The sequence below is a fragment of the Pelodiscus sinensis genome, chromosome 18, assembly GCF_049634645.1.
Source record: "Pelodiscus sinensis isolate JC-2024 chromosome 18, ASM4963464v1, whole genome shotgun sequence".
In the NCBI taxonomy this organism is placed as follows: domain Eukaryota; kingdom Metazoa; phylum Chordata; order Testudines; family Trionychidae; genus Pelodiscus; species Pelodiscus sinensis.
The window spans coordinates 18,022,061-18,046,662 of record NC_134728.1 but is presented as its reverse complement, the minus strand read 5'-3'; the positions used below and the strand labels follow the sequence as shown (position 1 = coordinate 18,046,662).

General features: G+C 44.6%; 1 protein-coding gene across 8 annotated transcripts in view; it reads right to left on the bottom strand.

Annotated features, from left to right (window-relative positions):
• Positions 1 to 24,358, bottom strand: part of NFATC2 (nuclear factor of activated T cells 2) — a 145,306-nt gene extending 120,948 nt beyond the window's left edge. For 3 of the 8 annotated variants that reach the window (XM_006129435.4, XM_006129436.4, XM_006129437.4), the window contains exon 1: positions 24,025 to 24,358. In XM_006129435.4, coding sequence (XP_006129497.1) covers positions 24,025 to 24,088 — 64 coding nt within the window. In that variant the 5' untranslated portion in view covers positions 24,089 to 24,358. Of the gene's footprint in view, positions 1 to 8,251; positions 8,799 to 23,589; positions 23,609 to 24,024 lie in introns of those variants that run through there. The other 5 variants (XM_025187908.2, XM_014576720.3, XM_006129434.4 and 2 more) reach the window with 5 other exon arrangements.
• Positions 24,359 to 24,602: the final 244 nt, after the last annotated feature.

Below are 24,602 nucleotides of genomic sequence, written 5' to 3'. Positions count from 1 at the left end.
CCATTCATGCAAAATGTCCCTTCTTTGATTTCAGTGGAATTACTCCTGATTTACATTGGTGTAAGTGAGAGCAAAATCAGCCCCTGCCCTCCAACAAGAGCAGGACCTGATCTCAAAACAATAGGAACTTAAACTTCTACATTGACTCTAATCACGGAATGGTCCTCCGGGCTGACCAATTTCATACCAAGAAAATAATTGCATGTTTCATTTCCCAGATCAACTATGGCCCCTATCATACACAGCAGTGTGATATGGGCACATTATGAATGCCATAGACAGATTGTGCTGTCTCATCTATGTGGTAACGTTACAGTTCCTGGCCTCAGATCCTTAGCTATATTTGCTAAGTGGTGCCATTTTTCAGGAATGTGTACATGGAGGACATGAGCGAAGTAAAGAAATGTTACTATATATATGCGATTTTCAAAGATGCTACTGCAAACAGACCGCACCTCTTCACATATTTTTAAATTGAGCTATGGATATCTAATAAAGATTAATTTTAATTCACACATGAATAAATACTAAAGATATATTAATGCAATAAAATTATTGTGGTGAGCATAATTTTAAGAATACAAAATCCTTCAACAATCACTTTCATTCTTACCTGCCACTTTCTCTACAAGGTCAAGCTGAAGAATGCACAACCCTGTTATTCACAGTAATAAGTAACAATGTGAACCTAGATTCATAAAGCACTTTTCAGCCTCAGACATTCCAAAGGTCTCTACAGACTGTATATACAAAGATTGCTCATCCACCATGTTAACCTGGCAGGCATTCTGTGCCAGCAACACTACACACAACGAAAATTAAAACCATCTGTAATGTAACCTGAATGAGACATTATTGATAGAATAGATGCGTCCCTGGCATCTGATCAAGGCACTAAGCAGAACATCTTTGCTCTTGGAAGAAGGAAAAAAAAGTCAGGATCTTGATTGACCAAAAAATAGTCAAGATTTCACTATTATATCTCATGCAAAAGAGAGCACTTCCAGCAGCACAGTGAACTGTTTAGAGCTACCCTGGCATATTGGCTCAGTTCTGACTCAGAGGAAAGGCTGCTGCTCACTGAATCATCAACATAACTTCCTGCAGTACCTAGCTTTTTCTTGGAGTTCTCCCATCCAAATCCCAACTCTGCTGAGTTTAGGAGATGCAATGAAATCACTGTCTGAAGCGGTATGGCTACAACCCATGTGTTTGTGACATCACAGTCTGTCGCCATAGAAATGATTGTGATGTGACAAATGCAGCATTGAGACCTTGCTGCAGGAAGAAAGAGGAGAAGGCTGGTGTGGAACAGTAATTCTTGCTTTAAATTTAAATCACTTTCTGTGTGGCTTGCATTGAAATCAGGGGGAGTTTTGCCTTCATCTTCCATGGAAGCAGAACGGGGCCCTTAATTACCAGACCCATTGTTGTCAATAGTCCCGGTCTGGCTAGCACTATTGCTGGGTTTTGGAATCTGTTCCAGGAAGGACTAAACCCAGCCAACATCCCAGCTCCCCCCGCTTGAGCACCACACGAGTTTGTTTTTGTAAACAAAGGCAGTCTCCTGCCTCTGAGGGGAAGTTAGGACAATCTATATCATGCAGGTGCTGGGAGCCATTGACGCTAATTGTAAATCCTGTATATAATGCAAACCACTTCAAGCCAGGGGGTGCTATGGCACTCCCCGCACACCTAGTTGCAACACCTATGAGTTAGATGGTTTCTCCACTTGAGTGCTCTGCCCAGCGGCTTTCCCTCTGCATTCACAGGCACCAGCAAAAGTGCACAGCAGCCCAAACCCTGAGAGTGCCTGGCAGGAGGATTCAGCCAGATGGCCCTAAGCAGTGGCTGCCCTTCCCTGACTCCTTCCCCTCCAGGTGAGGAGAGAACCGTAGCAAGTGCATAACTGGGACAGCAAGTCTAGGGGCGGAGGGCAGAAATTCTTCCTGGGGCTGACCATCCCCTTGGTTAGAAACACGCTGGGCGATAAAGGGAGGGCCGTGTGCAGTGAAGAGTGGGGACACAAAGATGCATCAGTGGGGCTGGGTGGACAAGATAAATGGCAGGACCTCATGTAGGAGAGAAACAGGAGCACTATAGGGGGAGAGAAAGAGAGAGGGAGAAGCCTCCCGCTGCTTTGCCCCTCCCCCATTGAAGATGTTAGGGGAAATTGCCCTCCCCATCTCCCTCTCGAAGCAGCTAAAGGCATCAGAGACTCCTTCCATGCAAGCAGATAATGATATATGCAATGAGCCTGCTGGAAAAAGTTTTGGGGGCAGTGAGATTTTGAGAGGAGTTGTCTGCGGGTTCAGATAGGTGTCCATACATCTGCCTGTCTAGCCAAACCTCGCAGTTGTAAGGCTTTGTCACCCGCCTCTGGCATCTTAAAACCTCAATTGCAAGCTCCCTGGGTAAGGGTTGTTTTTTCTGGTGCCTGGTTCTTCAGTGCCTGTCACAGTGAAGCCCTGATTGGGATTCCTAAACACATCAGAAGCTCATACAACCACCTTGTAGTTGGAGATTCCTCACCCTTCTTACACACTTTCCTCTAATTAACATGGAGAATTATCACTTGAGTTGATAAAGTACCCAAAGATAAAACACACATAGGCTATGTCTATACTGCACTTTGTTGCACAAGAAGATATGCAAATGAGGTGCGGGGGTGAATATCTATTTGCATACCTAATGAGCATACCTAATCTATTTGCATACCTATCATTTGCATACCTAATGAGCCGCCATTTTTGTGGAAGGTGGTTTTGCGCAAGAAGGAGCTCTCTACACTGCTCCTTCTTGCGCAAAAAAACCCCTCTTGAGCAGGAACTGTTCTTCCTGAAAATAAGCGGCAGAACAGCTCCTACGCAAGAGGGTTTTTTTGCACAAGAAGGAGCAGTGTAGACAGCTCCTTCTTGCGCGAAACCCCCTTCCACAAAAATGGAGGCTCATTAGGTATGCAAATGAGACATGGCAATATTCATCCCTACGCCTCATTTACATATCTTCTTGCACAACAATGTGCAGTATAGACGTAGCCATATGGTAAGTGGATTTAAGTTTAAGGAGCAAGATCTGTAGTCCAGCTGCCTCAGTCGAAGTTGATAAGGGAAGGTAAGATGCATCAGGGTCCTATATATTCAAAAGATTCCCCCAACTTGAGTATTTTTCATATTTTATTACACACACACACACACACACACACACACATATATATACAAGAGGCCCCCATAAATATTCACTCTAATTTCTTCCCTCTGTGTGCAGGATAATTTTTGTTATGTGCACTGAGGCATTAACAGATGTGCACCAACAGTAGAAAAATATGCTGCCAGGCTGTGGATGCTTTGCTAATTATCTGGGAGGTATTTGAATCTCTCCTGGCTGGTCACCCAGGCACTCAGCTTACAGGGAACACTGGTGTGACCTAGCCAATTAGCATGAAATTAGATAGCAATAGCTCATCAGCTCAACAGAATAACCATGATGCGGTTTGTGTAAATCATCCAAGAACAGCTAAAGAGAGCACCATCCAGGATGCAGAAATCAAGAAAATTCAAAGTAATGGTCCTGATTTTGATCTCTCACCAGTCATTTGCAACAATGTAACTCCCTTGATTTATTTTTTGTTTGCACCAGGGTGAGAGGGTAATCCAGCCAATAGAATGTGAAAATTATGCAATAAACTACATAATGGAAAGGGCACAGTAAAGATATTTTCCATATATTTTAAAAGTCCTTTCTTCTGTTATTTACACTACTTGGAAGAATAGAGTGAAAGTTAAGTTCCTTTGAGTGTGTCTCTCTACTACATGTGCATATTGGTTTCTTTATTGCATAGCTGCTAATGAACACTAGGCTATGCATGCTGGTTTGTTTATTCTAGGGCTATTTACCAGAACTTGGGTGTTGTTATTTTTTATTTTACTAAAAACAGTATAAAAGACTTTGTTTTGTGGCAGGACATGGGGTAGGGTAGAGATGAGGAAATTACATGGAGATTGAAAACAAAAGAAGCCAGGCCCAAATTTGACTTATTAACCTTGTCAGTGTCCTGTTATAAAAAGATTGTCACTACATTGCACTGAAGATGTTTCCTAGGACATTCAAAGCCTTAGCAAAAGATTGTGCTCAAAAGACAACTGCTGGCCTTCATATAGGCACACCGACTTTCATTGGTGTTAGTGGCACTTGCTCATATTTTAGGGTAGAATTTGTCCTCAGTCATTTTATAAAATAGAAGGCTTCTCTATGGGTCTCAAATGACTCTGCAAAGAATGGTGCCCCATTCTGGATCCTCAGTGTTAATGGATCTTAACTAATCCCCAATGGATTGTCTGATAGCAAACAGAGATCACATCTAATTCCAGAATACAGAAACATAGGACTTGTCATATTGGATCTATGTGGTGCAGAGGTTTTTCTGGTCTAGCATTTTATATTCCTTAGTGGCCAGTACTCAGTTACATCTATTAAGATGTATGAAACAGTACAGAATGGTTGGTATAACCTGCTCATACAGGAAGTTACTTTCTGACCCTCATTCATCAGAGGCTTATGAGAATTTGTAGCCTCTCTCTCAGTGAAAAATGAGGTATAGTGATCTTCGACTGGAAGAAATTCAGGAGACAAGTTTTCAAGAAGACGTTGTCTCTAAGCAACAGAGAAGACAGTCTCTCAAAGTCAGGTTTTACATTTAGATAAAATCAAGAGAGCAGCCCTAAGAAGCCCTCAAAGCACTGGTCAGGTGCATCTTCAAGGGCCTAAAAATATATTACACACACCATCCGTTACCATGGGAAAACTTAGAGCCCATCCCTCCAGCACAACACATCCTCTTTTCAGAATTCCAGAAGCCTGTTTATCCAAGCAAACCTCTCAGTTCAGCCTGTTAAAAGCTGGCATTTCTGGTTGTAATACGCTTAGAAGAAGATAGTATATGAAAACTTCAAGGTCAAAGTTAAAAGTGAAAAGCAAAGTTGGAAGTAGTTCCTTTTTACTAAACTCTTGCCTATGTAAATGCTTGGCTTAAAGATGAAAATCTAATATTAATAATATTGACTGCTGGATTTTATTTACACTTTTTTCTGTTATTTTTTTTAGCAGCCCATGTTCCTGTTGTCTCAGGCATACATAAGCACTGGAGACTGCAAACTGCTTTCTATGAGGATATTACTGTCTTTTCCATGGCAACAGATTGTAATATAGATACTAATTTTAAGACACAATCTTGAAAATACACTGTCAAGTTACAAGGCTGGTTTTTTTTTCATTTGTCTAAAACAAATATCCCTCGGGCTCCAATTCTGAAGCCTGAAATTGATATTTGTTTCCTTGCCAAAAAATGTATCCTTTGGGGCAGGTTTACAGTGACTTATTATAGGGTTGGCCAGGAGAGGTGGGTTGAGCACCCTAGTCCATAAGGCAAAACCAGTCTCATAGCCAAAAGTCTCTGAATGTATGAAGTGGATTCAAAACATAGGATCCAAAGATAGTCCTATGGCTTCAGTTGTGTTTTGAATCTAAAACTGAAAAGCACCCCTTTACCCTGCTCCTGTTGAGATGTTGGCCAAAATCTCTCAAAACCAACCATGTTTAACTACAACCAGCTAGACAGAGGGATAAACGATTTTCCTTTAAATTTTCTGTTTTGTTGAAAACATGTATTAATCATTCATACATTAAAGATTACTGATGTATACGGATTGCTTACAGATTCTGAATGATGCCTTTTCAAAGACAAGGAATGTTGTCCAGATTACAATGATATTATTTTGTTGTGATCTTCTTTTGCTAATTATTTCCATCTTGGGAACAAATAAGACTAATAGTAGTTATGGTTTCTAATCATTCAATACGGGGAAAGCACTACAGCAGGCTCTAGAAGGAAGTTACATCTCTCTACAAGTGTACACTGCTTACCATTAGTGTGGCTGAAAAGCTTTCTGCACTCACCCACCTACATACTACAATACTCTGTGGAGTTTCCCACTACCGACTATTCAGCACTAGCCTCTACAATAAATAGATGAATGAAAAAAGAATCTGAAGACTTCACTGAAACACAGTTTTCATAAAAATACTTGCCCTCAACAGCCTCTGATTTACTTTAGCAACTTTGAAATTGTATTAAGCCTAAGAGATCACATGAATTTACAATAAACTTTAGATTATACTTACATTCTTCTATAATATTGCTTGTACGTAGGTATGCAGCAATTTAAAAAATCTACTATGCTAACAGTGCCATACTTGATATCTATTTTATCTCTTTCTCTCACACTGCCCCTATGCTCTTCCAATTCCAAAGTGGCAACCCATTTCATTCTCTTAATTCAAATCCCTCCTAGAAAAGTGCAGTGTCCACAAAAAAAATGATTCCATCTCAAAATCTAAATCCTAGTTATTCCCCTCTCTGTGTCCTGTCAACTGTTTGCTGTATAGTTTAGACAGGACATTTTAGGGGACAGGAACTCCGTGTATTTTACATCACTTTGTTAACAAATAGTAAGAAAACAAGCATGTTTAATTTTGTTAGGCCTGGACCGCTTAACACAGAGGCTGTGAACCTTTCCAAACTACTGTATGCCTTTCAAAAGTCTGATTTGTACTGTGTGCCTCTATGTTTCACCTCACTAAAAAACATCTTGCTTACAAAAACAGACATACAAAATACAAAAGTATCCCAAGACTCTATTACTAAAAATGTGCTTATTTTCTCATTGCTACCCTATAATTATAAAGTAAATCAATAGAAATATAAATGTTATTGTCTACACTGAAATGTAAGTATATAGAGCAGTATAAAGAAGTCATCATATGAAATTCTAGTTTGTGCTGACTTTGCTAGTAAAACCAGCCAAATATCTAGATGAGGTGATATACTCCTTGGATGATCTTTGAATACCCCCAAAGTTATGTATATCTCAGCTGAGAACTATGGGCTTAACATATAACTTTGGGGGCGGGGTGCATGGGAAGATATATATTCGCATGTCAACTTCTAGTAACTCAGTCTTATGTGGGCTTAGTAGGATAAGAAAATGTCCCCTCTCTTTTTTTTCCTGGATGGACTCAAATTGTAAAGTTTGAAACTAGAGAATTCCTCAAAATTCAGAAATGATCTTAGGTTTTTTGTCCAGGCCCATGAAATTTTTTTCTTCTCAAAATTTGAAAAATATATAGTCCTTTAAGCAGTCATTATTGTGTCAAGTATAACACAAGACTGTTGTTTTAATTTCACAATCTCTTCAGCCAACATGATGATAGTCATAAAGAGGATAGCAAGGCATCTTCAACAACCATCAATGTCATTGCACAAGAGTGTATTATTGTCACTTGTGTGCAAAGCATTTTAGAAAGGACAGAAAAGTGCCTCCAATAATTCAAGTCACTAGATAGAGCCAAGCTACCTTGCACTAGTGATTGGTAGCTACTGCTTTACAAAGAATCTGAACCCTAGAATTTTAAAGCAACCACACATTCCATCTACCTAGCTTGTAAAATAATAACTTTATTCTCTGTTAATCACTCCAGTAAAGTATAATTTTACTCCTGCAAGGATTTATGCACAAGTTTAACTTTACAACTGTGAACAACTCATGCAGATAAAGTTCAACAGGTGGGTTAAGTTTTTGCAGGGTAGGGGTCATAGTGAGGAAATGTGATTGTTTAAAAATAACAAATTCAAATGATACAAAATACTTTAAATGATGTTTCTCTCTCTTCTGCATTACCCAGTGTTTGAAAAAGGTAATTGCAAAGATTATGAAACTTTGAGCAATATAGGCAAACACAAGGTAATATATTACATAAGTTAACTGGCTGTGTTTTCCCATTATGATTAAATTCATCAGCCAGTTCTCTAGACATTAATCTCATTGCAACCAAAGCTGCTAATTTTAAGGGATTACTGTTGCTACTGTATGATAAGCAGTGAGGTTAGGTCTCTTTACCATCCTTTCCCTTTGCTACTGCAAAGAAGCTAAAAGTAGAGTGTCCAAAACGGATATGGTAACCTAACCAGAAACGGTAGCATTTCCCTACTGCCCTCTTAAGGTTAACTGGAGAAAACAACCCGAGAGCCAAGCCATCCCCTAAAAACCAGTTATTTCTGCCCCCAAGTTGTAGAAGAAGCAGGCACAAAACCCTACATACTACATTCACGCTCGGTACTTTGAAGCCATTCTTTCACACATCCAGGGGGCAAGAGGGTTTTCAGCTGGGTTTTTTATGGGTAGTCGCCACAAACCTTCTATAGGCTTCAAATAATCATAATCGAATAATATCGAGAAGTCGAATTCCTCTTGAGGGCTGACGTTTTGATTTGGGTCATGGTCCCCAGTCTGCAAGCCAAACTCCGGGTCCTTATGGATGGAACTCATCTGTGTCGCCTGACCAAGTCCTGCTTTATAGAGAGAGGAGATGGGGCAGGCAAAAATGTACAGCGCCCTGGCTGAAAAGTTGGAAATGTCACGCCAACCAAAAAGCAAGATCCTTCGAAGTATAAGAGGAAACAGGAGTTTCAATGAGGGGTGTGGGGTGGGGAAAAAACCACCCGAGCTCCTGCTATCACCTCTCAGCTGCACTTTACAGAAAGGTCCACGCTGGTCTCTATAGATAATCCGGAGTGGCAGGAGGCGAGGGGGGAGTCCCCAGCTGGCTTTGTGACGGGTGAATGGTCCCAGGCTGAGATTCCCCGCTCCTAGCCAGCCCCTGTCACACAGCAGCTCAGTGACAAGAGTGTGAAATTAACTAGATGAACAGTGGCAACTTCCTGTTCTGAGCAGCCACCTGCAGCTAGTAGGCGGGTCCTGCCTGGGGGAGGAGGATCCCCCTCCAGCGTCCAGCAGAGGGGAGGGGGATGCCCTGTGATCCACAGGGGGGTCATGCTGGGTATTTGCCTCCGGGAGGGGCTCCTGTGCTGTCTGCAGGAGATCTGAGCGACGACCCTGAGCGCTGGGGGACTGGTGAGAGGGGAAGGCGCAGCAGAAAGTGGAGCGAGAGCTGCCTCTTTAAGGAATGCAGCAAGGAGTCTGCACTGATGAGCAGCGTTGTGGGGAGCGCCTGCAGCTGTGTCGGTGGGGTTAGGTCAGGGTGGGAGCCTTAGTAAGGAACCCTGCGTGGGGCTGGGTGGGAGAGAGAGAAGGGAGGGAGAGGAAAGCAAGTAGCCACGTGCATGGGCAATAGTGGCTTTGGGAAGGGCAGCAGGTGAGCATGTGAGAGAAGCTGGAAGGAGGCAAATCCAGCCAGAGAGACTGGGGAAGGGGAAGCCACAGACCGAGAGACGGGGGAAGAAAGGAGGTCAGGGGAGAAGGGAAGGAGGCGGGGGAAGGGGCCACACTGGAAAAGAAGAGGCAGGAAAGAGACAGTATTTGTACCCTACAGCAAACCAGACCGTGGTGGAAGAGATAAGGGGAGACGCAGTAAAGGAGGGGGAAAGGGACAGAGCAAATGAAAAGTGAAAGTGAACAGAACAAACACGAGAGAAACAAAATATTGTTTCAAAAGGCCTTATGCTTAATGGAGAGCTTAACTGGCACGTGGGTGGGGGTTGTGTTTAGAGGGGCGGACAACATGGATCCGGGGAGTTATGGCCAGACATTTGCTAAAGAAGTGAACTGCGGAGGGCAGCCTGGTCCAGCCAGCCTCCTTCCCTTGCTACTATGTTTTCTTTTTCCGTTTTTTGTAGGCTGAATAAAATTCTTCCTCTCAGATCCTCCCTCCCCATTCCTGGGGTGGTTGATGCAGCTGTACTTGTTTTATGAACTCTGGAGAAGTGGCTGGTGCATCCCCCTCTGCCCTCAGCCACTGCTTCAGACAGGTCTCATTCTTTCATTTCAATCATCTGGGGATTTTCACTGGTGTCTAACATTGGGCCAGTTTTGCATGGAGCTTAGCCAGCAAACTAGAACTGGCCTCTGGGTTAGGAAGCCTTTAGGAAAGAGAACTCTGTTACCCATCTTCAGAAGGCTCCCTATTCTGCTCACTCCTCCCTGAGGGGAAAATAACCTTACAAAACCAACCACGCAAGTCCCTTTATACACTTCCCACTGAAGGCACTTCCAATGCAACCCACCTCCAGACTCCCTTCATCCACTTCTCCACCAACCAGCTCCATCTTTGCCTCAATGCACAGGACATCTTTCCTGAGCTGGTCACAAGGCTGCTACCCCCTTGGGCCTCAGATCTCTCCTAAAGACTGGCCTCTATTGCGATGCCTAGGATATGGCTGTCATTGGGGGTTCTGTATAGTTGTACTATATAGTTTATTTCTTAAACAGGTCTGATATTATCTAGGTGTCTACCTGACTCTCATTGCTCTGTCATATGAGTAACTTGCAGTCTTTCAATGTGTCTAGTAAGATAGTGTGACAGGATGGCTGTGTCTAGACTGGCATGATTTTCCGGAAATGCTTTTAACAGAAAAGTTTTCCATTAAAAGCATTTTTGGAACAGAGCGTCTAGATTGGCACGGACACTTTTCCGCAAAAGCACTTTTTGCGGAAAAGCGTCTGTGCCAATCTAGATGCACTTTTCCCAAAAAAGCCCCGATCGCCATTTTCGCGATCAGGGCTTTTTTGCGGAAAACAAATCTGAGCTGTCTACACTGGCCCTTTTGTGCAAAAGCTTTGCGCAAAAGGGACTTTTGCCCGAACGGGAGCAGCACAGTATTTCCGCAAGAAGCATTGATTTCTTACAGTAGGAAGTCAGTGCTTTTGCGGAAATTCAAGCGGCCAGTGTAGACAGCTGGCAAGTTTTTCCGGAAAAGCGGCTGATTTTCCGGAATACTGGCCAGTCTAGACAGAGCTGATAAGATCCCCCCGCACTAGCCAGAAGTGGTTAACTCCACTCGGATGGCTAGGAAGGCCACACCCACTGTAGCCTGCTGAGCATGCTTCTGCTGCCGGAGTATAAAAGAGGGCTAGTCAGGGAAGATGGGCCTGACCACTAAAGGGGAAGGAGCCCAGGCAGAAGCTCTTGAGCAGCGCTTGCAGCCAGAGTACGAGGAGCAGCTGCCCCCAGAGAAGCACCAGCCACTGCAGCAGCCATAGCTACAGCTGCTGCAGGAGCAGCACCAGCCGTCACAGCTACAGCCACAGCCACCTCTGCAGCAGCTCCAGGCATCGCAGCAGCCACAGCGACAACGCTGGGCAAAGGAGTTGCCAGACTGGGAGTGACTGCCGGACCCACACGCAGAGGAAGGCGCAATGCACCAGTGGGGGTAGGAGGTGGCCCAGGGCGGAGGATTGCCCTCCGGGAACTCTGTGTGATCCAGTAGGCATCCCCACCAAGCAGACAGCAAGAGCATTCGCTGCCAACTGGGCCCTGGGCCCTGGGCCGGGACCCGGTGGAGTGGGAGGGCCCGGGACCCCCGACCTTCCCACCCCACCATATCCCAGCTACCTAAACTTAGAGGAAGCTTACCTGGGAAATAGCCCAGAAGCCTGTATATACCTTGAGGAAGTGGGGCTGTGTTGGTGCCGTATTTACCTTACTAGGGGGTGCACTAGGCTTGTGACTGGGCCTGGGGGCTGTAAGTAGCCTAATAGGGGCTGTATGGTGTGGGGAGCAACAAGGGGTGACCTGGGCCTTAGGGCACCCCTGTGACAGGTAGGGAAAAGTGCTGTGTGTCCCACTATACAGCTCAGGAAGGAGGAACAAGGAAGCCTTGGAAACTTTAATAAGTGGGTTGTGCCCACGAAAGCGCATGATACTATTTCTATATTTTTGTAAGTCTCTAAGGGTACATCTATACTACAGCATTATTTCGAAATATCTTATTTCTTATCTTATTGTGTGTCTACACAAAATGCATTTCGAAATAGTGCATCCACACTGATTGGACGCTGAATCGCATTTAAGGCCAGCCTGAATTGGCTCTGGCAGGGCAGCAGGTCAGAAGTTACCTTGTGGCCAGGACGGCCAGCAGGGCACCCTGGGAAGGGCTAGAGGCCCCCTATTTCGAAATAAGCATCTACACGGCGCTTATTTTGAAATAGCAATTTCAAATTGCAATTTCGAAATTGGTGCTATTCCTCGTGGAATGAGGTTTACCAATTTCGAAATAAGCCCTCCACTATTTTGAATTAATTTTGAAATAGCAGTAGGCTTGTGTAGACACTAGGAAAGTTATTTTGAAATATCAGCAGTTATTTCTAAATAACTTTGCTGTATAGACATACCCTAAGGTGCTACAGAACCATTGTTGTTTTCTAAGTTCTTTTAGAGTACGTCTAGACTACATGCCTCTGTCGCCAGAGGCATGTAGATTAGGCTACCAGACACAGGAAAATGAAGCAGCGATTTAAATAATCGCCGCTTCATTTAAACTTACATGGCTGCCGCGCTGAGCTGACAAACAGCTGATCAGATGTTTGTCGGCTCAGCGCAGCAGCCATGTAAATTTAAATGAAGCAGCGATTATTTAAATCGCTGCTTCATTTTCCTATGTCTGGTAGCCTAATCTACATGCCTCTGTCGCCAGAGGCATGTAGTCTAGACGTACCCTTAGTTACAGACTAATACTGCTGCTACTCTGAGACTTTTAGGCCCAAGTTATTTAAGATGCTTAGGGTGTTGCTGCACTCAGAGTTGCAATGTCTCACTGATTTAGATACCTCAACCTCATTTTTCAAAGGGATTTAAGCATCTGGGAGCCTATATCCTACTACCTTTAAAAATTCTTGCCTAAGAGACTTGCAGAAGGTTATGCAGAAAATCAGGTAGGGCCCAGGACTCCAGTATCTCAAGTCCTATGTTAATGCCCTAACCACTAGACCATCCTCCCTCTCACTAGTATATAATGTAGAAAACACTTATTGTCACTTTGTTTGTGGCTCTCCCTTCCTCTACTTTTTGTGTCGCTGAGTTTTGAAAGAGAAGGTGGGTGACATATCTTTGACTTGATCAACTTTTCTTTGTTTTGTCATTTTTCAAATGTAAACTCTTTTGGGGGTAGATACTGGGCCTTCTGGCTTGGAAAGCACTTCAGACTTTGCAGGCGTCACCACATACAGAGATAACAGTTTGAAAGCAGATACTGAATATAGCATCTTCATTCACCATTGAAGAGAAGTACCCATGGGATGGAATGCTGGAGCGGTACATCGGTCAGCAGAAACTAGTTTACACAATACTCTCTGATGTGAAATGACGAAGCTAGTGAATGCAATAGTGTTCCTCTTGTAGTTTAAGGTAGGCAAAGAGGATTGCCAGCACTGGAATTTGACCTGAATAATATGCTAGCACTCCCACTCTCACAGAAAACATCATGAAATACTTAGAGCTAGATTTTCAAAAATATAGTGTAATTTTGGTACGATTTTTTACATAGTCCCACTGACATTGTCATAAGCAAAGTAGGAAGATGTGGTCTAAATTAAATTACTACAAAGTGGATGCCCAACTGGTTGAAAGACCATACTCAAAGAATAGGCAATGGTTTGCTATCAAACTGGGATGATTTGCTATCTGTATCTAGTGGGTCCTGAAGGGGCAGAGTAAGTCCAGTACTATTCAATATATCCATTAATTTCTTGGATAATGGATTGGAAATAACCGTTATATAATTTTCAGGTGACACCAAGATTGGAGGGGTTGCAAGGACTTTGGAAAACAGGATTAGAACTCAAGACAATTTTGACAAATTAGAGAATTGGTTTGAAATCAACAAGATGACCCCTATAAAGACAAAGTGCACAGTAGTACACTTAAGAAGGAAAAATCAAATGTACAACTACAAAATGGGAAACAACTGGCTAGATAGTTGCACTGCTGAAAAGGATCTGCAAATTATAGTGGATTACAAATTGAATTGGAGTCAATAATGTGATGCAGTTGCAAAAAAGGCCAATTTCAGTTTGGGGTGTATTAATAGGAGCATTAATATAAGACATGGAAGATAAGTGTCCCACTCTATTTGACACTGCTGAGGCCTCAGCTGGAGTGTGGTATTGAAGTCTGGGTGTCATACTGTAGAAAAGATGTGGGCCAATTAGAGAGAATCCATCAGAGTGTGACAAAAATGGCAAAAGACAATGAAGTGCGGTCTCTGTATGCAAAACATGAACTGCATGCCCCAGGACTGGCTGTGCTCAGTGGATAATTCCATCCAAACCCTGAATGTACATGGAGAATGCCATTTTGTAGAACAAAATGGTGTCTTCCTCCCAACATGACATCACATATGAGAAGTCACACCATATGGAAGATGTCATTTTGCATGCATGTATAGAATTGCATGCCTGAATAAAAATGCAGTAGCATGCCACTGATAAAAGGTTTATAAAACCTTATCTGTGAGAAAAGGTTAAACTGGGTGGCTGTGTCTAGACTGGAAAGTTTTTCCACAAAAGCAGCTGCTTTTTCAGAAAAACTTGCCAGCTGTTTACACTGGCCGCTTGAATTTCCGCAAGAACACTGACGATCTCATGTAAGAAATCAATGCTTCTTGCGGAAATACTATGCTGCTGCCGTTTGGGCAAAAGTCCTTTTGCGCAAAAGGGCCAGTGTAGACAGCTCAGATTTGTTTTGCGCAAAAAAGTCCTGATCGCGAAAATGGCGATCGGGGCTTTTTTGCGCAAAAGCACGTCTAGATTGGCACGGACGCTTTTCCGCAAAAAGTGCTTTTGCGGAAAAGCATCTGTGCCAATCTAGACGCTCTTTTCTGCAAATGCTTTTAACGGAAAACTTTTTCGTTAAAAGCATTTGTGGAAAATAATGCCAGTTTAGACGTAGCTGGTATGTTTAGTCTTGTGAAAAGAAGATTGAGTAGGCACCAGATAACAGCATTCAAATATGTGAAGAGCTGTTACAAAAAGGACAATGGTTAAATTGTTCTTCACATCTACTCAAGGTAGAACAAGTAATGGACTTAAACTGCAGCAAGGGAAAGTTACGTGAGTTATTAGGAAAATCTTTCAGATTACAAGAGTAAAGTTCTGGAATGGATTTCCAGAGGAGATTATGGAATCCCCATCATTGGAGGTTTTTAAGAACAGGTTGGACAAACACCTGTCAGGGATGGTCTAAGAGTTTTACCAGTCCTGCTTTACCACAGGGTGCTGTACTTGATGACCCCTCAAGGACCTTCCAGTCCTTTGTTTCTAACAGGCTGTGCGAAAATGCTGGCAACATGCATGATTTAACTCAGATCAGAGGTGTCCAGCTTTGTCCGTCTGGAGATTATACTGGCAACTTGCCATAAACTTGAGAGCTATTCCTAATGTATAAAACTGGGTCAGATTCCATCTGCTCACAGAAAAGCAAAACAAGGTGTGATGATAGGTCTCACAGGACAAGGATGGAGTGTCACCTTCTGGGGCTAGTAGTCTTCAAAGGCTGCAATTCCATGTTAATGATAACTGTGGGCACATTCTCCAACTATGTGGGCTGCATTCTACCCAATAATGTATTGCTTTTGCTAGAGATGGTCCCAGTCCTCAAAATATCCACCAATCTATTTCAGACTATAATAGAAATAACTGGTAGCTGTGAAATTCAGGTCCAATTATTGCTTTAGCTTCTGAATACCTCCAAAGGCTGGGGGATTTTGAATGAGAACCATTTCTAACTTTCACCAAAGATAGTCACAAGCCATCAGAGGAAATTAAATGTCAGAAACAGTTTAAGTTTCTGCTACTATGGCTACATATCTTACAAAAGACAGCCTACAGCCTGTTGTTAATAATGATTGGTGCAGAAATATGCAGGATAAAACTACCATACTTGAGTAGCCTGTGATATCTTCAGTTGAATACACATTCCCCAAGACAGCGTCCAGCAGCTGCTGAATAACTTTAAACCAGCATCTTCTTCTAATTAATACAATATGACAAATACTTCCCAATAGCTATTTTCTATCTAGAGCTACAGTGGTTTATAAAGGCAAAGACCAAACTGGAGAACTAAGGGTGTATCTACACAGTACCCTAAATTCAAAATAAGATACACAACTTTTGCTATGAAAACTGAGTATCTTATTTTGAATATTTCAAAATAGCTTATTTTGAAATTTGGTGTGTCTGCACAGTGTCAAATTTCAAAATAACGTGCTATTTTGAGCCATCCATTAACCCTTGTGCAATGAGGTTTACTGGGATGGGAAAATAACATGCCCATGATTATTAAAAAATATTTTGAAATAATGGGCAGCTTGTGTAGACACCAGGTAGCTTTTAGGGATACCTCTGGCATCCCAAAATAGCCATACAGTGTAGACATACCCACAATGTCCAACACCATAAATGTTTGCTGTGGTGGATCTCAACCTTGTCCACACTAGGACCATTTCATGCAAGAGAGGATCCTCTACTACCTTAGTTGGGACTCATTCTAATTTTCTGATATTGGAAGAGCAGGGTGGCCATAACTCCTGACACCTCATCATGATCCCTCTGAGAATCATAACACTCGGATGGAAAAACCATGTTTTAGAGTTACCACAAATTTTGGTGTAAAGCTATTTTCATGAGCCATAAAGGTGCTTCAAGATCTTGAAGCAAGATCAATTCTTTCAGTATTAATACAAATTGCAGTCATTTATACCTGCAGCAACCTCTACGGAGAGCATGAGTTAAAATGTACTGTGTGCATACTGCCATTTTGGGGAACTGGAAAATCTTCCACATCACTGGGTAAGTACTTGATTTTGGAGGAGCTTTACTCAAAGAAACTTGTAAAAGTATTTAGTACTCAACTACCTATGCAAAACAGGCCCAAGAATCTGGAAATAAAGGGAGGAAACAGTAAAACCAGATTTTTCTAATATCATACAAATTGTTATAAAGTGATGATGAAAATATTTTTTTCAATTTGAAATCCTTATGCAGATCTAAATTTATATTCACTTTAGCATTATACTTAGGGTTGAAGATTAGAGTTTTTTAATCAATAAATATCAGCATGCAACCATACATACAAACTAATGAAAAATATTTCCATTGACAATAATCAAAATAACCCAGTACACAAAAAGAAAAATGCTACATGAGAACTTAAGAGTTTGATTCAAGAATGCTTACTTTGTATATTTTGACACATGATGTTGACAGATTGTATTTTCACAGTTTAAAGCTTTAACTTTTTGAATCTTTAAACATCTACTCTCCATGATTTTGGCAAACTAGGTGCCTGCTCTCACCAACATCTCCATGTTTTAACTGAACACTGACAAATACATAGCTGGAATTAATTAGTCTGGCTCACCTGGGTGTTAGTAGTGTTAAAATATTATAAAGGTATTATAAGAATGTGTTTAGTGTTGTGACTTTATTGAATTCTTGTGTGTTGCTGCATGTATTAATCTCACTCATAACAGCTGTATCACATGCAGGTAATATTTGGGCAGTCTAGCCTTTCTGACTGTAAATTACCAGACATTAGAGAGACGTTAACTAGTGTGAAGGCCTGATCTGCAACAGGTGTTACTCTCTTCCCAAAAAGAAAAGTCCATTGACACCAAATGAACTATTATTAGAGAAATTATAAGATTGTTTACAAGCATTGTCTTTGGAGTGAGGTCTAAAGTGCAACTGACATGGGGTAAGTAACTGTCCCTTTAAGACTGGAACAACAGCCACTGTGGCCCCAGGGCCAATGTGGGGGAGGAGGGGTTGGCTTTGTTCCACTGGAAGGGGTGGGACCGAGGGAGAAAGGGGCAGGGTTGAGGAGTGGAAGGGGCAAGGCGGAGAAAGTCTGCTCTCAGCACTGCCCAGGGTGCAGTGTTGAGGTCCCCTCCCCTCCAGCCCTCAGCCACACAGAGCAGTGCTTTGGCACTCCAGCAGCAATTCAAAGGGGCCCAAAGCTCCAGCCCTCACAGCTGCTACTGTGAATCTTTGAATCACTGGACCCTGAGGCAACTACCCTCTTTGCTCCTCTCCCCCATCAGTGGGCCTGGACTGGGAATAGCCTAAATATTGCTAAACTTAAAAAAGAACAAATAGTCTGGTAGCACCTGTAAGTTTATCCAGTACAGACTAATTCGACTACCCCCTGATGCTTCTAAATATTGGTGTGATTCTTGTTATAAGGTACCAGCTATCACAAGGGAATGCTTACCTGGGTGTGACATAACTCAGAGTAGCAAGGGGATGTCAAGGACCCCATGTTAAGATTGTTATAGTGCTTGAGGAGTTTACACTTGACAATTGGTTGCTGAAATCTAGGTATAGACCTCACAACCAATTTTAGGTTTGTGCCCTGGTTCCTCTGCTGTGAGGTTGGTTCTAGTGTTCTTGAGCCACTGTGGGCAGTGTTATGTGGTCATTAAATAGTTATTACCTGACCTCTCCTCCCCAATAATTGACCCTTGGTATAATTTCCCTAAACCATTAACATATATATTTTAAAAAAATATAAAGCTTAAAAACAAACACTGATCTTACCCATCAAAATTCTTTAAAAAACCTGGCTACGTCTACACTGGCATGATTTTCCGGAAATGCTTTTAACGGAAAAGTTTTCCGTTAAAAGCATTTTCAGAAAAGAGCATCTAGATTGGCATGGACGCTTTTCCACAGAAGCACTTTTTGCGGAAAAGCGTCCGTGCCAATCTAGACACGCTTTTGCGCAAAAAAGCCCCGATCGCCATTTTAGCCATCGGGGCTTTTTTGCGCAAAACAGTACTGTGCTGTCTACACTGGTCCTCTTGCGCAAATGACTTGTGCAAGAGGGCTTTTGCCCAAACGGGAGCAGCACAGTATTTCCACAAGAACACTGACAATCTTACATGAGATCGTCAGTGTTCTTGCGGAAATTCAAGCGGCCAGTGTAGACAGCTGGCAAGTTTTTCCGCAAAAGCAGATGACTTTGCGGAAAAACTTGCCAGTCTAGACACAGCCCCTGAGTTCTACCAGGCCTGCTCAGTATTATGCCAGAACTGTACGCTTTCATAGGTTGTATCAAACCATGTGCCTTCTCAGAAAAATACAACTGATCAAAATACAGCCCAAGCGCAAGCAAATTTTAGTCAATTTTCTGAAATAGGTTTGAACTATATTTTTATATAGGCCAGGGTACCTTTAGTTTACATTCATTTGAGGAGGAAAAAATATTAGAATATCAATGTACATATGAAACTTTTTCTTTTAAGGGAAGGACCATATTAAAAAATCTGGCACTTACATGTCATAGTTAAAAACAGAGGAAATACTATTTATCTTAAAACAAAAGCAAACTGGTAGCACCCATGGTATATGTGGTGCACATTAGATCCCTAAAAGTTGTAAAAGTTACAAGTGGATTTTATCCAAACTCTTAAAAGTGAGCTCATTAGGTTTTGACTCCAAATGACTAGTTTGGGATTGGTTTTGTTTTTCAGTAAAGAAAAGGGGGGAGGGACCTATTCCTTATATGTTCTGTTAAAACAAGCACAAACTCATTTTTTGGGGTCAGCTTAAGTCAAATATTACCCCCAATTTCAGACTCAAAGTGGTTTGGCAAGCCAAGCCAATGGAAACATTGCTCATAATGTCCGTGTTCCCATTAAATTCTATAGTCTGCTCTGCAAACCAATGGAATGTACATATCATAGTAAAAAAAAATAAGACCAATAGTGGAAAAGAAACGCTAAGACATGATTATCCCTTGCCCATCCCAAGAGTGACGCTTATAAAAAGAATCTTCTGGTTATGGCAGCTTCACATTCATTTCTGTGAATGAGATTTCCTTGCTAGAGGAAAGATTTTGAGGACATTCAGCTCCAGGTCTGTCTCCTGGCAGCCCCTCGCCTCAGGACACAACCACGAAAAGAAGGGTGAATCCAATTTCACACATACAGGGCTACTAGCCAGTGCTATGTGAGATTTGTGAGGATGGGTGGTTTGGGAGAGTTGGAATGTTCACTGGCTTGAATTCAGCCCAGTGACTGAAAGGCCTTAAGATTTTATGGCTGTTTAGCATTGTCTGAAAAATGGGCTTGGTGACTACAGACCAGCCCCTACTAGATGAAGGGCTGCCTGCCTCGTGGAAACCCCTACACAGATTGGCATCCTTGCTGGCATTCACAACACAGGCCAAAGGGGTCAAAAGAGCAAAGGTGCTGACATATCTTCTCACCTGTAGAGCTGGTTCAAGAGAGAGGTAAAGCTTTTGTTGCCCATGTTGTACCTACTCTGTGAACAAACAGCAGGCTGCCCCTCACTTTTACAAACTTATTTTGTGTTGCTATGATCACTAAAGATAGAAAAAACACATACATCAACAATTCCTTATACTGTGACCATATTATTACTGTGTAGGGATGGCTTAGTGCTTCTCTTCTCCCTTTGGGCTACTACCCTATGGAGTGAGAGGAGCAGGATTATATCAGGGATGAATCAACCAAACATCAGCCTTCCCTCTTCTTTCCTCCCATCCCTGTGCTGGGAATGGCATCAGTGGGAGTTTTGTCTGGGTTCTGGTTGAAACCAGGATCTAATCCTCCCTTGACTAACTGAGGATACAGTAGCACATACATATTGCATTGCTGCTTTGCTGAGGTTCCTCTGTTTAATCTGAAAACCCCCAAACTTTTCTTTCGCCTCAGCGGGTTGCTGGCTTTCCAGAGACAACATCCAGCCCAAAGCTGAGAGGAAGATGGAAGAGTTTCCTCTGGAATTGTTGACAGCTTTGAGAAATTATAAGAGATGCTTATAATGCAAGGCAACTTGCTAGGCACCATTCAAGTGCTTCAGGTAGCTGTGAGCTATGTGGGGACTGAAGCAAATTTCCCAAAGCAGGGGACAATATAACCTGCCAAGAGACAAAGGAGCAAGGAGGAACCTGCCATTTTTCCCTCTGTATTGGCAGCGTGTATGTGTGTGTGACAGAAAGGGCTGGGAAAAGAGAGGGAGAAAAGCAGAGGTAGAGATTGAAATCTTGGGTACATCTGGAGGGGAAGAGCAACAGGGCTGCATCAGGAAAGGGCCCTGTAGGCTATAGAAAGGCTGTGTCTACATTGGCCTGATCTTGCACAAAAGCACCCACTCTTGTGCAAAAACTTCCTGCCTGTCTACACTGGCAGCGAGTTCTTGCGCAAGTACACTGACGTTCTAATGTATAAAATCAGGGCTTCTTGCGCGACAACTCTGACGCTCCCGCTCAGGAATAAGCCCTCTTGCACAACTGTTCTTGCGCAAGAGGCCAGTGTAGACAGGCAACATGAATTTCTTGCGTAAGAAAGCCCTACGGTTAAAATGGCCATCAGAGCTTTCTTGTGCGAGAGAGTGTCTACACTGGCAAGGATGCTCTTGCACAAAAGCACCTCTCTTCCGTAAAAGCACATGGCAGTGTAGACACTCTCTTCTAGAAGAGTTTTTGGACAAGAACTCTTCCACAAAAGAGTTCTTGTGCAACAAGCTGCCAGTGTAGACTTAGCCAAAGGCTGTGTCTACATTGGCAAGATTTTGCCACCTGTCTACACTGGCTGCAAATACTTGCGCAAGAACACTGACGTTCTAACGTAGGAAATCAATGCTTCTTGAGCAAATACTCTGACGCTCCCACTCAGGGATAAGCCCTCTTGCGCAACTGTTCTTGTGCAAGAGGCCAGTATAGACAGGCAACATTCATTTATTGCGCAAGAAAGCCCGACGGCTAAAATGGCCATCGGAGCTTTCTTGCACAAGAGAGCGTCTACACTGGCATGGATGCTTTTGCGCAAAAGCACATCTCTTGTACAAAGGCACATGCCAGTGTAGACACTCTCTTGCGCAAATATTTACCGCAAAAACTCTTGCATTAAAAGTATTTGAGCAAAGTCATGCCACTGTAGATGTAGCCAATATGTATAGGACAAGGGGCGATGGAGCCTGATGAGAAGCCAGTGAGAGTCTTTCCACCTGACTGCAAAGAACTGTGGCTCAGCCCCGAGGGAGGAGGTGCATGGGAAAGAGGGGGCTTCAGCGGGTCTCCTCAGGGCCGCCCTATCCGCTGAGCAAAGGAAAAGCGTCACTCCCTGCCAAGCGACCCTTTGGGTGCCGTGGCCCCGGCTGACACCGCGGCTGCGGCGTTTTCAGACCAGCGCTTCCAGCTGGCCCCGCTCCCCGGCTGGGAACTGCTGAATGCAAAACAGGCAACGTGTGAGAAAGGCGTCGGCCTGGGCGCAGCCAAGCGGCACCATGCTTGCGGGGGAGGAGGAGCAGAGCCCTCCCGCCCCCACCTTTAGGTCCGCTTTGAAAGGCGGAGCGGAGGGGAGGTGCCCTCTCTGCTGCGTTCGCCCGCTCGCACCCCTGCAACTCTGTCGCGGGGCGGGCGCAGCGCCTCGGGGAGTCACGCCCCTCGGCCGGCGCTGGCAGCCCCTCTCCGGGAGATGGCTCTGGCCAGGCCCTGCAGGGCCGGGCTTGGAGCTAGTCAATGGCAGAGGGCCCCGCCCCGGCTTCCCTCCTCACCCGCCCACGGGGCGGTCCACGCGGAGCAACTCCGCGGGGCAGCTTCCCGCTGCGTTTACACGCGCTCGGGGAGCCGCGCCACGGGCCCGGGCGCCCGGCTGGGCAAAGCCGAGCCCAGACACCCCGGCCTGGGGGGGCTCGGTGAATATCGCCCCCCCCCCCGTGCAGCAGTTCGCGCCTGGGCTCGGCTCTCGGGCCCGGAGAGGAAGGAGCCGGTTGAGACGAACATGCCGCATTCCCAGCGCCGGGTCCTTCCCTTCGCCCGGCAGCAGCCGCCGCTCCGAGCCCTGGGTGCCCCGCTCTGCCCGAAGCTGGCAGCGCCGCCGCTCCGCGTGCTTCTCTGTTTTCCCAGCAGGGTTATTACCCCCCCCCCCCCCGGCCACGGGAGCCACCAGCCCTGAGCCGGGAAAGGCCCGGGCGAAGTTTGCGCGGCGCCTACTGCCCCGGGTTTGCACGCCCCGGGGCTGCCAAGAGAAGGGCTGAGCTTAGCCCCGTGCCCTCTGCCCAGCTCCAGCCGCGCCAGCGTCCGTGCCCATGGGAGGAGCTCGGTCCTGCCCACCAGTCCCCGCCCCCTTCCTTTCTGTCCTTTCAGCTTAGCCGTGAGGGTCCCCCTGGGGGAGGGGGGGCGACTCGGGAGCAACCTGCAACCTGCTGCCACGCGAGCCCCGGGAGAGCTCGAAACCTCCGGGCTGTTTTGTGCAGCGCGCGCGAGAGAGAAACCCTCGGCTGGGTTCAGGGCAACTGAAATTTCGCCTCCCCCCCTGTCCCGTCCCGTCCCGTCCACGCCGAGCACACCCCGATTCGCTGACACCGCGCAAGCTCCTCCCCCACTCCGCGCATTTAACCCTTCCTTCGCTCCCCGGGGGTCCCTGCCGCGCGCCCCGACTCTGACGTGGGTTTGTTTCTCAAGTCCCCCTCCCGGAGCACGCGTCCAACGAGTCCCTCGTTAGCCCCACAAAAAGGGTCCTAAGGTGCAGGGCAGATCAGATGCGCTCACAACTCCGAGTCTCCTACAGCTTGTCCCGGCATGGCAGCTTCGGGAAGCACCAGGGGGCCCATAATCGGAGCCATGCGGCTTCACTCCGCTTCAAGGTAAATTCTAGTTCTGTGCGTGTACACAGTACCGAAACCACATGCTAACCCAGTGCGCATCACACTGGAAACCGATAGGCGGGATATAGAAAAGGGAAGGGGAAAGGAAATCCAAAACAAAGCTAACCTGTCCGCTTGATTGTTGGCTATCAAAGCAACTTCGAACAGCAGCCAGTCCAAATACTATTTTGCTTCTTTAAAAGTTGCACATAAATCACGCAGCTCTCCCCTCCCCCCAGCCTGTAAGAGGTAAATGAAGGGTTAATCACACAATTGGTTAGTAAAATCCCTCTGGCTGAGTTTTAAAGGAGGTTTGTTTAGACACATTTGGAGCACCCGTCTGAAGCTCTTCAAACCAAGCCTGAAAGGTTCCTTGTACCTTCCGCAGTTGAAGTTCTACCCCTGGAAAAGGTCCTACCTAGCGATCCTTTAGCTGTGCAGCAGAAAGCAGAGACACCCCCAAACGGAACATAACCGCTGCTCCTATAGGAAAGATCTATAAAGAATTATCTGAAGGAAGACAGAAAGAGCAAGAGAGAAGATAGAACTGTGAGGACTCTACCTTGATCCATAGACCTCATGATGTGGTGGTAATGTACCAGCCTGCAGGCAGTTTCTCTCTGCATTGGGATTTAAAAAAAAATACTCAGTGGCAGTGGGAAAAAAAATCTTCTTTAAACCATAGTCAACCCAGGCTGCCCGAAGAGAGGCACCCCCCGTTGCTCGCTTCCCCTTGGCTTTGGAGGTGCAAAGAGGGATCCGAACAGGGCTGAGAGTGTTCCTGAAGTGAAGTCAGTGCTCTGCTCTGAGATGTGGGTTACTAGAGAGGGAAAGGCCACTTCCTTCCCTGCTCTGAGTGTTTATAGTCTTTGAATGCTGTAAAATAACGGGATTCCCTCACTGTTTCCTCCTGTTTATCCCAGTGCCATGGAAACCCCTGGATCGCCTCCATCTCCCAAACTGAGGGCTTTCCTGCAAACTTCACACTCAGGAATCCATGACGTCTCCCAGCTCCGGGCCAAGGCAGCGCTGTGGCTTTTCTCAGTCTTGCAGCACAAGCACTTAATTGTTGAGCAGAAAGTTACAGAGCGAGCGGGAGAGGGAGAGAAATATGGATGATGTTAAAAATCCCAGTGTGTG